General features: G+C 38.3%; 1 protein-coding gene across 1 annotated transcript in view; it reads right to left on the bottom strand.

Annotated features, from left to right (window-relative positions):
* Nucleotides 1-15508, bottom strand: part of KCNH5 (potassium voltage-gated channel subfamily H member 5) — a 306984-nt gene that overhangs the window by 208127 nt on the left and 83349 nt on the right. The window contains exon 7 of the mRNA XM_025919324.2: nucleotides 3882-4308. Within this exon, the coding sequence (XP_025775109.1) occupies nucleotides 3882-4308 (427 nt within the window). The remainder of the gene's footprint in view (nucleotides 1-3881; nucleotides 4309-15508) is intronic.

Raw genomic sequence — 15508 nt, 5'->3', positions numbered from 1 at the left:
GTTTGAGCCCTGCATCAAGTTCTGCACTGACAGTGCAGGGCTTGCTTGCAATTTTCTGTCTCCTGTCTCCCCCCTGTCTCTGTCCCTCCCTTGCTCACTCTCTCTCTCTCTCTCAAAAATAAATATAACATCTTTTTAAAGTATGCTATTTTCCACAACTGCTGTAGAACTCAACACAAAAATATCTTTTCACAAATGTCCTCTGGCAGTGAATTTGATGAATGTCAGCAGAGCTGTCAGGTTCATTCATCAATGGACAAGTGCAGAGGAATGAGAGAGAGTTAACTACCCTGCGGTAGTGTAATGGCTGCTACCAAAGCCATGGAGTTCTACCCAAGGCATAGAGCATGCCAAAGCTGAGAAGAGACAAAATTGAGATAAAGAATGCATGGTGGTAGATATATGTTGAGAAGATCCAAAAAAACTTTTCCAGTTCTATAATCTGAGCAAGGTGATTCTCCATCTTGGGCAAATGATGGAACAAAGGATTTAAGTCTAGTAAATCTCCGGGTAGCAGGAAGAAGAAATACCCTGGGATCCTGCTGATGCAGAAGGGATCAAAAGGGAACACAGAGTGACTGGAATTGAAGGGAGGCCACAGTCATAAATTTTGTCTGAAGATTTGTCTGATAGCAACAAGGAGAACCTTGGGACTGTGTTCCTGGATGGAGTCCGCATGCAATTCAGCATCAGGGGGGAAGGACCTAGAGGTCAGAGAGGAAAGCCCATTAAAGGAAGAAGAGGGCTCAGAAAGGACCTAGGAACTGGAACTGTTGCCATTAAAATTTCTCAATTTTGCTAGAAGGCATGGAAATTTCAGATGACTTTCTCCAGAAAAAGAAGCTATGATTTACAAGTAGTGATTACTTCTTCCACAGAATATAGGCATTTTTCACAACAGAATATAGGCAGTTGGTATCTCCATCAACGTTTTGATGAAATACTTTTCTTAGTTACTGTGTTAAAAGGTTGTAAGTGGTGCTTCTCAAACAGCCAGCATGGATTGACTAGAATCTTAGCACAACTAAAAGCATGAACCTTTCTGTTTTCTATCTCCCTCTTCTCTTACTCTCCTACTCTCCTTCCCCATCACACACACATACACAGAGAGAGAGAGAGAGAGAGAGAGAGAGAGAGAGAGAGAGAGAGAGATGGACACTAAATCCCTGGCTGTATCTATGGCTGATAACACATATTGGGAACAGTAGTAGTTTGTTTTGTTTTCCTTGGTGTTATTGTAGGGGGAAAAAGTGATACTAAGACTACAAATAGCTTCAGTAGGTACATTTGGTTGATATTTTGAGCTTGTGTGTCTAATAAATTTTGGAATTGTGAGAAGTTACTGTTATACTTCATGGGTCTTGACAGTTTTCTATCAACTTCTTGGGTTGTTTCAAAGGAAACATATCATTAAATTACTAAGGACCCAGGGACTAAGAAGGAAATTAAAAGGCATCTCCCTGGGACGATCTTGGCAATAGAAACTGGACTTTGAGGCATAAAAAAAGAACAAAAACAAAACCAAAAACAAACAAACAAACAAAAAGCTAAAGTCAACAGACAAAAAAAAATATCAGAAGCTAGTTTATAAACAGAAAACTACTGCTCAGGTGTTAAAAGGAAATAGCAGAAACTCAGAAAAGAAAAGGACAAAGTTTGAGACTAGGTGTTCATCTTGAAATCAAGGCAAGAACTAAAGAGAAAGAAAAGAAGGAGAAAGACATTTAGATATAGCAATATATTCGGCCACACATGAAGTAGAGAAAGGATGGGCCCAAGTGAACCGAATAAAGTTTTGTTGGATTTCAAGGGGTTATGATGACTGAAAAAAGCCAATTTCAAAAGGTCACATTTTTCATGATTCCACTTACATAACATTCTCAAAATCACAATATTATATAGGTGAAGAGCAAATCAGTAGTTGCCAGGGTTTAGGGATGCTTTAGGAGAAGGGGTGGGTATGATTATAAAGGGGTAACATGAGAAAGGTTTTTGTGGTGATGGGACAATTCTGTATCTTGATTTCAGTGGTAGTTACAGGAAGCTACACATGTGATTAAAAAAAAAACAGAACTATACACGCATGTTGTATCAGTGCCAATGTTGATCTTGTGCTGGATTATACAGGATGTCATTATTGGAGGAAACTAGGTAAAAGGCACAAAGGCCCTCTCTGTACTATTTTTGCAACTTCCAGTGAATCAATAATTGCTTCAAAATAAATTTTTTTAATCTAACTACGCTCAAGTGTAAGGCAAAATGCATTATATAATACAAAAAGTAGTATAGTAATAAATACCACATCTGACAAAATGTCTTCTGAATTTATAAAGCACCGATACATCTTACCAAGTTGGGTTTATAGACAACAGTTTAAGAAATCATCAGGATCTTTTTGTATGAAGGAACATATTTCTTCCTACAAGCCACTGAAGCAGACAGCACCTGGAATTCTCAGTCTACCTCTTTAAACAGCAAGTGGAACCTGTGCCTTCTTGTTTCTGTACCTGCACAGAGGAGCACAGAGACGGAAGCTAAACTGCCAACATTGGTGCTCCGATAGCTATCAAATATTCTCACCTCTGAAAATGTGAAAACTGCCTTACTTTGACCTAAGACATTGACTTTTCATAGGCCTCTTGATACTCCTGGACTCTTAAAATCTTTCCCATCATTCACAAAATATAGGGGTGCCTGGGTGGCTCAGTCAGTTAAGTGGCCGAATCTTGATCTCTCAGGTCATGAGTTCAAGTCCTGCGTTGGGCTCTGTACTATCAGTGCAGAGCCTGCTTGTGATTCTTTCTGCCTCTCTCTCTGCCCCTGCCCCACTCATGCTTTTTTTCTCTCTCTCAAAATAAATAAACTTTAAAAAAAATGTAAACCTCCCCAATGTGGAATCTCAGAAAGGAGGTCTTATACCACAAACCAATGACCATGACCTAAAGGCTTAACAAGTACTAATAACACTAATCATACCTCCAGTACAATGATCTTAAGGTTACTCTGGGGGGTTAGAATTAGGCTTGGATAAATCATCTAAGTCAACTTGAAGGGGTATATAATGGTGAAGTCTCCCCCATAATCTTCTTTTAAAATAGCTTCTTTGATACGTATTTCCTTAATTTCTGATCTGACACAATCCAGTCTCAGTCTGAGTGTAGAACACATGGTCTTTCAACTCCTTTAGAGAACATTCTAGTCCCAAGAACACCATCCAGGCATTTAGTACTCAGGAAGCCTGCTAACTCCCAGATACTTTTGTCATTGCCAAATGAGCTCGTATTTACTAATCCTTTAATTCTCTCAAAGGAGCATATATTAAACCTAGAGTGTTTATTAACCTAGAGTATTTGCTACGGAGACTAAATTTATGAAACTTTTATTCTTCTTAATTGTAAAAACCTGCAGAAAACTATCCTGAGATCAACGTTAGTCAAGAATTCAATTACTAACTAAAGTATTTTCTAAACTATGTATCACCCATCATATCCTGGCTGCTTTTTTTGGAATTTAATACACTGCCAACAAAACCTATGGGATGTGCCAGATGCTGCCTTTCTAGATGCTGGTTTCCCTTGGAAAGAGCTCTGCTGGTTACAAGGCTGTGAACAGAATTAAATCAAAGAGTTCCCATTCCGATTTTCGTACCACTCTATCAACACTGTTTTTCATGTGCTCAATACATTCTGAAAAGTAAAATGTATTATTTTGCATTTTATTTTCTAAGGCTGAATAAAAATTAAACCAATGCAAATAATATGGAATAAACACCTTTCTGAAGACAAAGTAGTTTCATTTTAATCTTGTTAGAGACTGGAGCCTGGAAAACTACCAACAACAATAATTTTTTGGTAATTAAAAAAGAAAAACGAGATACTTACAGCCAACCATCATCATGGCCACTGAAAACATCTTCTCCACATCGGTGGTAGGAGCTATGTTTCCAAATCCTATGGTTGTAAGGCTTGTCATGGTAAAGTAGAGAGAGGACACGTACAGAGAATCCTTGCTGGGTCCTCCTTCCCATATCCCTGCACTGGTATTATATCGATACGGAGTCCCAATGCTCAAGGCCAGCTGGTAGAGCCAACTGTCTATTTGGATCGTGTTCGTCACTTCATCGATGACCTCATAGTCCCCAATGCTGTACCATATGCAGGCCAGCCAGTGGGCAACTAGTCCAAACACACATACCAGGAGCACGAGGACTGCGGCTCCATACTCTAGGTAATGGTCCAATTTCCTAGCAACACGGCCCAGTCGCAAGAGACGCACCACTTTTAAAGAACTGAAGAGACTGCTGATTCCCTAAAGAAAAGAAAAGAAAAGAAATGACAGGACACTTTCAGAAAAGAAAAGGCTGGGAAACAATTCAATGGTTTACCTTCATGAACTTGATTGCCCATTTATATGCTAAGAACATACACATAATATAGCTATGACTTTAAGTCCACAAAAAAGCTAAAATGCTAAGGAAACTTTTTTCAAAAGCAGATTTATTTTTCCACCAAGAAATAAGATATTTCTGAATTATTAAATAAGACAACTTTTCATTAGCTGAGGAAGATCCAATTTATCTTCATAAGTGAAGTATAAATAGCACAGAGGAAAAAAAACCAAAGGAGAAAATTGCTCAAATGCAATATATACAGAGCATAGAAATGGGATGATGAAATCAGACCTTTTATTACTTCTTTCCTATAAAACTTTTCCTCTACTCGAAAACATTTATTTTTACTTCTCATTTTGTAATAGCTATGAGCAGTAAAACTTCTGAAAAAGGAATCCCAATCTTACTGGCAAGCAAACAGGAAATACTTCTGTGCATACGAGGACAATGAGCAAATGCCATTGTTGCTTCCACTACCTCCTGTCACAGTCATGATAAGCACTAAATTTGTAGAGCTCTGAAAAAGTTAAGAGTTGAACGTAGAATGGGTACGTAATCTACAAAATCCGATCATCCTTTAGCAATAGTTACAGAAAAGAATACCGTAAGGGAACAGCAACAAGATAATTCATATTTTGCTCAAAGCTTAAAATCCAAATACAGCATCATCCAAATGGAAATACAGCATCTACTTTCTTCAATCAATGAAAGCCCCATAATTATTCTTTTTGGAAGCACATAATAAGCCATGTGGGGAAAGACGATAAATTCACTCCTGATGCAGGTAGGGAATATAGAGCTGTGATCTGGAAGCCTCTTGTCTGACCCTCACCTCTAAGACTCATGAAGACCATGACTCCCTTATTGCTAATTTTTTCTCCCAGAGAGGAGACAAGGAGTCTAGCATAACTTACCCTGAGCTTCCTTCTGACCAACACAGAAGAATTGGTTGGTATAGTGGAACAGATGTGACAGCAATAAGACTAATTTGGGCATTGTAAAGTTCTTGACAGTTAAGGTAAAAGGATTACTAATGTATTTGGTTATGTTCTACCCCATATGGTAGGTAGCATATGATTTAAACTTTTCAAAATAAATATTTGAAATAGAACAAAGAAAAGTAGAAACAAGAGAACTTGTACAAATGAAAGAGTAGCAGGAGCATTTTGACAGTTTTCTGTCTCAACCTCAATACCTTGGGCTCTATTTCAGCTCCTATTCTCAAATGCTGTGGCATCAGTACAGCCTTAAAATAAATTCTCATTTTGGGGCGCCTGGGTGGCGCAGTCGGTTAAGCGTCCGACTTCAGCCAGGTCACGATCTCGCGGTCCGTGAGTTCGAGCCCCGCGTCGGGCTCTGGGCTGATGGCTCAGAGCCTGGAGCCTGTTTCCGATTCTGTGTCTCCCTCTCTCTCTGACCCTCCCCCGTTCATGCTCTGTCTCTCTCTGTCCCAAAAATAAATAAAAAATAAAAATAAAAAAAAATAAATAAATTCTCATTTTTCTTGAACACTTGAGGGGGGAAAACAGATACCCAACTTTAGGCAGTTAAAAAAAAGCAGAATTATGAAAATTCAAAAGATGAATTGGCATAATTTACTGACAACAGATATTGAAAGGCAAGAGCACTGGGTGTTGTATGGAAACCAATTTGACAATAAATTATGTTTAAAAATAAATGATAAAATAAAATAAAATAAAAGAGAAAAGAAAAAGAAAAAGAAAAAGAAAAAGAAAAAGAAAAAGAAAAAGAAAGGCAAGAAGATTGAAGAGAGCTTGGAGGCTTTCAGAAATGGAGCCGTGTAATCACGAACAATGAAGACAAAAATAAGCAGTTCTTAAGCACTTCCATGGGCCAACCTCTGAGTTAGGCCCTGGGGATATGAACATAAATATGCCTTGCTTCTACTCTGAAGAAACCCATAGTCCAAATGTATGACAAACTCAAAACAGCATTAAATTAAAAAATAAAAACAGTGCTGCTATGGACGTACTTCTCTAGCTAGCTTAAAATTTTAAAGGAACTATGATACTGCTGTGAAAATACTGCACAGAAAAGGTATTTCTACCTGAGTTTTTTTCTCTAAAAATGAAGAGAAGAAAAAACAGAGAGGAAATCATTATCCTCATTCGAACTAAAAAAGTCACAACTCTCAACCAGAATGTGAAAATCAGGGCCTACTAGAATTAGGTCCAAACAGTGGCAGAGCAAACCCTCCTGATCTCTGACATAGGCAGACCTCTCCAAAGGAGATGGTCCACCCCAAAGGATACCTGCTCTGGACCCCACTTAATCAAAAAGCACCATTTTCTATGACCATGATTAACACTACTTAAACATTACAACATATTTTGCAAACATGCAAACTCTGCCACAGGTTCTACGACACCACTTTCTCCTGGGTTTTGCCAACTCCCCAACCGATATCTCTTTCAAAATCGTTTTCTAGGGCTACCCCTCTCCATGCTTCTATGATGTGTTAGGGTTCTCATCATGATTTTCCTCAGCCCTCTCCTGGCTGATCTACTGCATATGCATGATTCTACTGACTTCTCTATATGGATGATTCACCGGTACTGTCTCCTGAGTTCCTGACACAGAGGCCAAATACTCACTATACATCTGCATTTAAATGTGTCATGGGTGTTCACAAGGTAATTGGTCCCACAGGGAATCCCTTGTTCCACTTGAATGAGTTCTCCATCACCAACTGTCATGAGTGACATCATTACCTGCCCTGTCCCTCAGACCTGGGCCTGAGCTTCCTGCCACCCCCAGCTGATTATCAAATGTTATCACAGGACATGAGCAAGTGCTCAAAATACATCTACTTAATAAACCTCTCAAAAATTTCCCTTCTTTCCTATTCCCAAGGCCTTGTCTTGGTCATGACTTCATATTTTTTCTTCCTTGTGTCACCGGAAGAGCCTATCAGCCACCCTAGCTCTGTTCCTACTCCCTTTAATTCAGACCACACTATACAGGCCACCGGTCTGGTATATATTTAAATCACATCTATCTATTCATGTACCTCTCCAACCTTCACTGTTACTTCATACCTACAGGATTAAGTATTAGCTCCTGATACTCCTAGTCCCTCAGATTCTTAGTGCCTGTTCCACAACAACCAACCGCTGTGCAGTCTTCCTGTCCTTACCCCCAACGAACCCTGTAACATTCATCTTTCTAATACGCAGTACCCTCCAGGGACTCATCACAGACATTACATCAACCACAATCTCCAGGGCAGGCCTTCAAGGTGCCCAGCCTCACCTCTGTCTGGACCGCCAGGTCATCTCCACTATGCCTGTGCGTCTCAGTAGTGCTCCCATCAAACCAAACTCCTGTTTGCTCCCAAACATAATCCCCAAGGTTCACTTTGAATTTGTCCGGAGTGTACCCTTCAAGGACTTGTAAAATCAGAAACTATTATTCAAAATTATTAATATGCAAATAAGCAAGCTTGCTTTATTTGGAAAGCTGTTTTAACTTTCTCATTCTCTATCATTTTGTATTAAAGAGAATTTAATGCAATTGTCATCAAAACTCAAACTGAAACAACTTGCTTTTAAAATGTGATGAAAGGGTGCCTGGGTGGCTTAGCCAGTTAATCATCTGACTCTTGATTTCAGCTCAGGTCATGACCTCATGTTCGTGGGTTCGAGCCTCACGTCAGGCTCTGTGTGACAGCACAGAGACTACTTGGGATTCTCTCTCTCCCCCTCTCCCTGCCTCTCTCCACTTGTGCGCACATGCACGCACGTGCACGTGTGCTCTCTCTCTCTCCTTTCTATCTCTCAAATAAATAAACATTAAAAAAATAAATACATAAAATGCGATTAAATACTAAAAACTTGAAATCATGCAAATGTTCATCACCAGTATAATGGATAAACATTCATACATTCATTTAGTGGAATACTATCCAAAAATAAACATGAACAGACTATCTATATACAAGAAGAATAAATCTAAAAAACATCATGTTGAGCAAAAAGACCAAATACAAAAGAGTGTATATTGCATGCTTGCACGTACAAAAAGTGTAAAAACAGGTGTAATTCCTCTGTGGAATTAGAAGTCAAGATACTGGCTCCCTTTGTTGGTGGGGAAGGGTAGTGACTATGATGGGCATGAGGAGGATTGTGGGATTCTGGCAACATTCTGTTTCTTAATATGGCTAGTAATCATTACATGTGCTCACTTAGTGAAAATTCTTTGAGTTCTACACTTAAAACTGTCATTTTCTTTAAGCATATTATATTTAAACATAAAAAATAACGTTAAGGAAAATCCAGCAGTCACTGCTGTGTTGTTAACATCTCACCAGAGTACACAACTCAAATTCGTGATTTCTTTAGCATCATGTGATTTTTTTGAGGGAGGGTCATATTCAATATTGTATTAAAATAAGAGACTTCCCTTACTTATGATTCACTCTCACAACTTTTAGATTCGGCCACAAATTGTATTTAATTCCTTGTTTAAACCAGTCCTCAAAAAATGCCCTCCTTCTGTACCAACACCTTTTTAATAACAATTTCTTGATTCTGTACTTTCCACCAGTTTTATGTGCTCATTTATTTTCTGCTTCATTTCACGCCACACTTTCCAGACCTTCTGTGCCCTCCTCTGAAGTCCAGAGGATTTCTGCCTCTATCCCAACCTCTGAGCTCTTAGCACATGAATCCCTGGGGTTCCACAGGTAGAAGAGAATTTCAAACACATGAAATGCATAATAGAACACAGCAGGGTTAATGGAGAACTTTCAGTCATCAGTCTTCTGCCTTTCCAGCTTATTTCCTTACTTGACAAGTCCCTCAGGCCACAGGAGCACAGCAAACAATATCCAGCACATATCGCTGAGGTATTAACTCCTCAAAATTTTTATGGATTCCCACACTAAAGAGATGTGGGATGTTATTGGCATAAAAATCATATATTTCAATGATTAAGCCACCTAAAACACAAATCAATGCTCTCATTGGACCATCACTAATGATAGTAGGCAAATGGCTACTATCAGCTAATATATTTTCCTACCTTCTTCCCTTCTTGCTTTATAAAGAGAAAAGGGATGCTCCAAGAACTTTTTTATACAAAGATACATGACAAATAAGTGGGAGTGACAGAGGAGGAATGCAGGTTTGTAAAATCCAGTGCATGGTGTTTCACCTACATCTTACATTCCCACACACAGGATGTTGTGGTAGATTGTTTGCAAGGAAAAAAAAAATGTATCTGTGGTTATTTTCCTTCTTATATCCACACTGCTTGGCTGTGTGACTTTGCAGCTCCTCCCTCCAGGAAATAAGGTCATTTCTCTAACCCTTGAATCCAAGCTGGCCCTATGGTTTGCTTTGGCCAACAGCATGTGGTGTAAATGACTTTGTGCCCATGCTAAGCCTACACCTCAAGAGGCATAGCACCTCCACTCAAGGTCTAGGAACCCAGCTTAGTTGCCATGTAAATACCTATGGGGTTTTTGAATGATGAGAGACCACAGAAGCAACCCTCTGAATCATCCATTTGAGCCATCCCAGATCAGTCAGCTACCAAGCAACTCAGCAGTTTACCACAAATGCATGGGCAAGCTTATCAAGATAAGTTAAACCTAGCCCAACTTAGCAGAACCACCTAATTTAGCCAAAAACTTGTGAGTTAAAGAAATGGTGATTGTTACTATCCATCAAGTTCTGGAGTAGTTTGTGATGCAGGGAAAAAAGGTAACTGATAATGGGCCACCTGGGTGGCTCAGTCGGTAAAGCATTTGACTTTGGCTCAGGTCATGATCTCAAGGTTCCTGGGTTCAAGCCCTGCGTCGAGCTTCGCACTTACAAGGCAGAGACTACTTGGGATTCTCCCTCCCTCCATCCCTCTACCCCTCCCTACCCTCTCCCTCAAAATAAATAAACTTAAAAAAAACTGATACAAATGTGGGGAAAATATATCTGTTACGTGTTTATGTGCATAGAATTTCATACTTGGTATGACTTAATACTAGGGACTATATAGATTGTCACTAGATACAAAGGTCTCATTTTAATAAGACTGTCCAATATAGGTAAGATATGGGTATGTAAAATAAAATTTAACATATAAATGTTAGACATTATTTATCTTTTATATTGGGAAATGTGTCCCTATTCTGCTTTGAATAGATCCATGCCAATGAATATACCACGAGAATAGAAAACTCAAAATTATTACTTCACATATTTCCTAAATATTTTTCAAATCCAACCTCACCTAAAGTCACCATAGATAACTTTATTATACATGTGAATGAGTCTTTCAATACCTTGGTCTCACAGTTTCTTCACCAAATCCTCTGCAACAATCTTTCCATTTCTCCTCAGATACCCACTCCCAGGGTCATAACATGAAATTTATCATATCCTAAAAGTGTTTCTAGCTGTGAAGTCTTGAACTTAATCACCCTGCTATCTGACCATTTCCTCTTCTCTATTGAGCAAAATGGTCCAATTACACCAACTGCAGAGTTCAATCTTATTGAACTTCCAGTCCACCAACAGATCTACTTTTTCTCAATCTATCAACTCTCTCCATTCTCCACTTTCTTCTTTATGCAGTCCCATAACATCAGTAACACTATATACCCTGAATTTCTTAACATCTCTGCCTCTTCATTGTAGCCTCTATCAAAATCCAAATCCTAGCTCCATTATCAGCTTTCTTCATGCTTGTGTTAACGGTCAAGAAAATCATAATCTTGAGCATATAATAGGGCAGATTACCTCCACTATAAACTCATTATCATCAATCTCAAAGCATCTTTCAACTACCTAGTAATTTTACTGCTTTTCGTAAGAATTTATGTGCCCACTAGATTTCAAACTTTCTCTACTCTGCTCAAAATTCCAACCATTCCCCTCTTCAACTACATTCTTCCCTAGACATTTAAATATCTCATGTGTCTCTCATTAAGAAGAAAGAAAGAAAGAAAGAAAGAAAGAAAGAAAGAAAGAAAGAAAGAAAGAGAAAGAAAGAAAGAAAGAAAGAAAGAAAGAAAGAAAGAAAGAAAGAAAGAAAGGTAGTTTAAAAGAAACTCCTCCCCCCTTCTCCCATTCCAGACTGTATCTCTGGTCCTCTTTTAATATCTAAGCAAATGTCAGCATTGGCCATTTGATTAAGCAAACCAGAAACTGAGAAGTATTCTTGTCAGAAGTATTCTGAAATTCCTCACACCCAATCTATCTTAAAATCCTGTTAATTTCGGCTCCTGAGTATCTCTCAGATGTATCCATTTCTCTCCATCTCTACTGTCACTACCTAAGGCCATGCTACTAGCATCTGTCTCCTGGATCTATAGATGTTTCCTAATAAGTTTCAAGTCCTTTATTTGTCCCCATCCAATTTTCTCTGAACACTATGTAACTCTTACACTTTTCAGGGCACCTGGGTGGCTCAGTTGGTTAAGAATCCGACTTCAGCTCAGGTCATGATCTCATGGCTTATGAGTTCGAGCCGGGTGTCTGACAGCTCAGAGCCTGGAGCCTGTTTCAGATTCTATGTCTCCCTCTCTCTCTGTCCCTCCCCACTCATGCTGTGTGTATCTCTCTCTCTCTCTCTCTCTCTCTCTCGCTCGCTCAAAAATAAATAAACATTAAAAAATTTTAATGAAAAAAAGAGTTACTTTACAAAATCACTCCCAGTTTAAAATCATATGATGGCTTCCCATTATTCTTAAATCTGTTTTGGTTTACACAGACTTGCATGGTGTGGCCTGTGCCTACCGCTATAACCTCATCCTTCAACATTCTTCAGCTCACTCTTCATCCAAATTTCAGGTTTTGGATATGCCATGCTCCCTCCAACACAGGGCCTAGGCACTTGCTAGTCTTTCATGCCCTCTATCCTTAGCTTACTTAGCTAGCTCTTTTCGTACTTCAGATCTCAGCTCAGTCACTGCTTCTCCAGGAAAACTCTCTTCTCCAGTCTAGATCAGGTCATTCCATTATATAGTCTCAAAGGACCATGTACATTCCCTTCAGGACATGTGCCTTAGTTGTGAGTGTATATGTTCTGTTAATCCTTTTATTTAGCACTCCCTTGCAAATAGTAAGCGCCAAATACTTATTGAAAGAATGAATACGTTATTTAAAGAATAAACTAACCAATACATAAGTCTCTTATAATAATTTCTGACTCCTCCACCACTGATATTGTATTAATAATTAATAGTTATTTCATCTTCATGGATAGCACCATAGCAGGCAACTGAATAGAAACCACAAAACAGTAATAAGCTCCATTTCATAAGCATTGGGTCCTTATTCTAAATATATTATATACATGAATGACTACATAGTGCATTTCCATTTTCTATTGTAGAACACAATCTAAAGACTGAAAGAAAATTGCAAAGTACATTTATTATCTGAACCTTTAACCCAGATAACAAATTCTATTGCCTCCTTTCTATTCAAAATTCACTTGTCCAATTCCTGCTGCCAAGAGATCCATGGGGAAATAATCCTAATTACTCCATACATTAGTTAACATGCTTCAGAGAAGGATCTCAATTTAGATAACTTGTACATACTACCTGTTTTAGCCAATTTATATTCTTATCAAAACACAGTGGCATAGATAGATAGATAGATAGATAGATAGATAGATAGATAGATGAAGAGCAGACATCTATCTTCAGTAATATCCATAATGTACTAATTTTTTAAGTGCTTCTTGTGGAAAAGACTTTCTCTTTAATTGGATCATAATGAATATAAAGCAGGACCAAAATACACACCCTAAAAAGAGGTATATTGCCTGAAGCTTCAATTTTTTTCACACATTATGATACATGTACAAGCAAACTAAGTTGAAGGATGCTTTAAATTCTTCAATAACTTGTTGCTGCCTTTACAATAATCCAAACGCCTTAATGCAACCTGCCTAACTCTATAGTTTTGCCTTGTGCATCTCTGTCTTCTGCTCTCTGTACTCCAGTCATAGAAAACTTAATTCTTTTCTTCAAAAATGTCATATTCTCTCACCTGGGAGTCTCTAAACATGATGTTTAAAGCACTCTCCTGAACCTACAAATCACCCCTTGTGCCTGGTTAACTCCTACTCATCTCTCAGGTCTGGGCTTAAATGTCTATCACTTCTTCAGAGACTTCCCTTAACTATCCCCATCCTCAAATAGATTAAAGCCCTTGTTTTAAAGCATAAGTACCTGGTCCAGGAAATGCTGAGGAATAATGGAGGAGGCAGTGAGAGTTGAAACAAAGGAAGGCTGAAGTGGCCATGATGGACCAGGTAGTAAAAGTTATGAAGATTCAGGGATGAGATCCAAGAGATAAAGAAAAGGAGAAGAGAAGGTAAAAATTCAGTCAGTAGAGAAAAGGCAGGAGAGGATACTGACAGGACTAAGTGAATCTTACTAATAGTAGAACACTCAGATCTGCAAATTCTGGAAAAATAGAAGAGGAGGGTGAACAGTCATGTCCTCCAAAACCATTTTCTAAAAGTGGTCCTTTTCCAACAATTGTAATGATAATATGTGACAACGTGGTTTTTAAGGCTATTCTAAAAAGATGATGCAATCTCAAAGCAAACCTGGGAGACATGCAAAGAAGGTGGTCAAAGAGTAGTAGCTCCCCTTTTGTAAACTTTTTCCTCCCTACCCAATTCTTTGGCCCAACATCCACTTCCAGGCTCACTCCCCTAATATTACAACTTGGCTGCCTTGGACCAAGGCTTCCACAGCTCTGATAGTCCACGACCATACATTAGTTCCTAAGGTCCCATGTTTCTTTTGCAATTTTCTAAAAAATGCCTGCTCTTATATCTCCCATCACTTCAGGTTACTTGAGTCTCTTTTCTTTGCAACAACAACAGCAACAAAACCTTAACCTAACAGTTACATTTAGCCCAGTACATGTTTTCCCACATGGTTCAACTCCTGATCATCCCAGTTATTAGCTGTATCTTATTGCCCTATATTATGTCTGTATATAGATCATGTCACTATCTGAAATTACATATATACTTCTTAAATTTTCCATACATGTTTGCTGTTTTTATCCACCAGAATAAAAACTCTGACCAAGACAACCTTAATGCACCTTGATTAAACTTTAGACGGGCTTTTTTCCTGACTCTAGGCCCTGACCTCCCTTTTCTTAGAGTCTTTAGAAAACTTTCAATTATAAATTATTTCTCTGCCCCTTTGAGATATAAATCTTCTCCCAGACTTTTGACAGTTGTACAAGCCAGGAATGTCTTTCTCAAGGACTTGGGAGCCATCCTTTTGAAACATAATCAAGAAAAATAGTACCCCTATCTCTCAGCATCTGTGGGCAGGTAGGAGTCTAACTTTGATGACAGCAATTAGCAAATACAGATGGCTTAATCACATTGACCAACTTCTCTGCCTTCTGTTTCAGCATGGTTGAGTTCAATCTCTCTTCCCTATTACAATAGTCTTGAATGAAGTCTTTGTGGCCATTTTTGACAAGTGTTCAGTACAATTTCTCTTTGACAGTTCCATGAAGATAAGGAGGATTTGTGTGCTTGTTCACTGTTGAGGTTCCCAATATTTAGAATAAAGAAGTAGCTCAATATATATCTGTTGAATGAATGGAGGAATGAAATCACAGAAGGTATTTTTTTTTTTTTTTGCATTTAAAGGATAACTTTGAGAGAAAAATAAATCCCTCTTGGCTATTCCTTTATATTTCTGAATATACTGCCACATCTCAAAATTCAATCTAAGTACATGGCTTACTAATCACACTAAGGAGAAGAAATTATCAGTCTTAGTGATATAACTTTATTACACACACTGACAGGCTTCTACACGTGGAAATTGTATTCCCTAAATATGATTACTTTCTTTGTCAGTAAAGGTGAAAATGGCATTAAATATATGTGCTATTATTAAACTTTAGTTATATTTTAATACTGAACACAAAAAGTTCAAGTGGTTCTAAAATTCTAGCAGGACAATATTTGAGTTAAAAATTCTGCTAGTCTAACAATTTGTAACTATCATAAAATAACTGTTGCACCAGCTTCTATCATCTATGCTTCTTCACTCATCATGGCCAAAACAATTACAACATCTGCAAAAGCTCAAACAAAACATTT

The sequence above is a fragment of the Puma concolor genome, chromosome B3, assembly GCF_028749965.1.
Source record: "Puma concolor isolate L17-30 chromosome B3, mPumCon1.1.hap2, whole genome shotgun sequence".
Lineage (NCBI taxonomy): Eukaryota > Metazoa > Chordata > Mammalia > Carnivora > Felidae > Puma > Puma concolor.
Note: the sequence above shows the minus strand (reverse complement) of the source record. Positions and strands in the feature narration are given on the sequence as shown.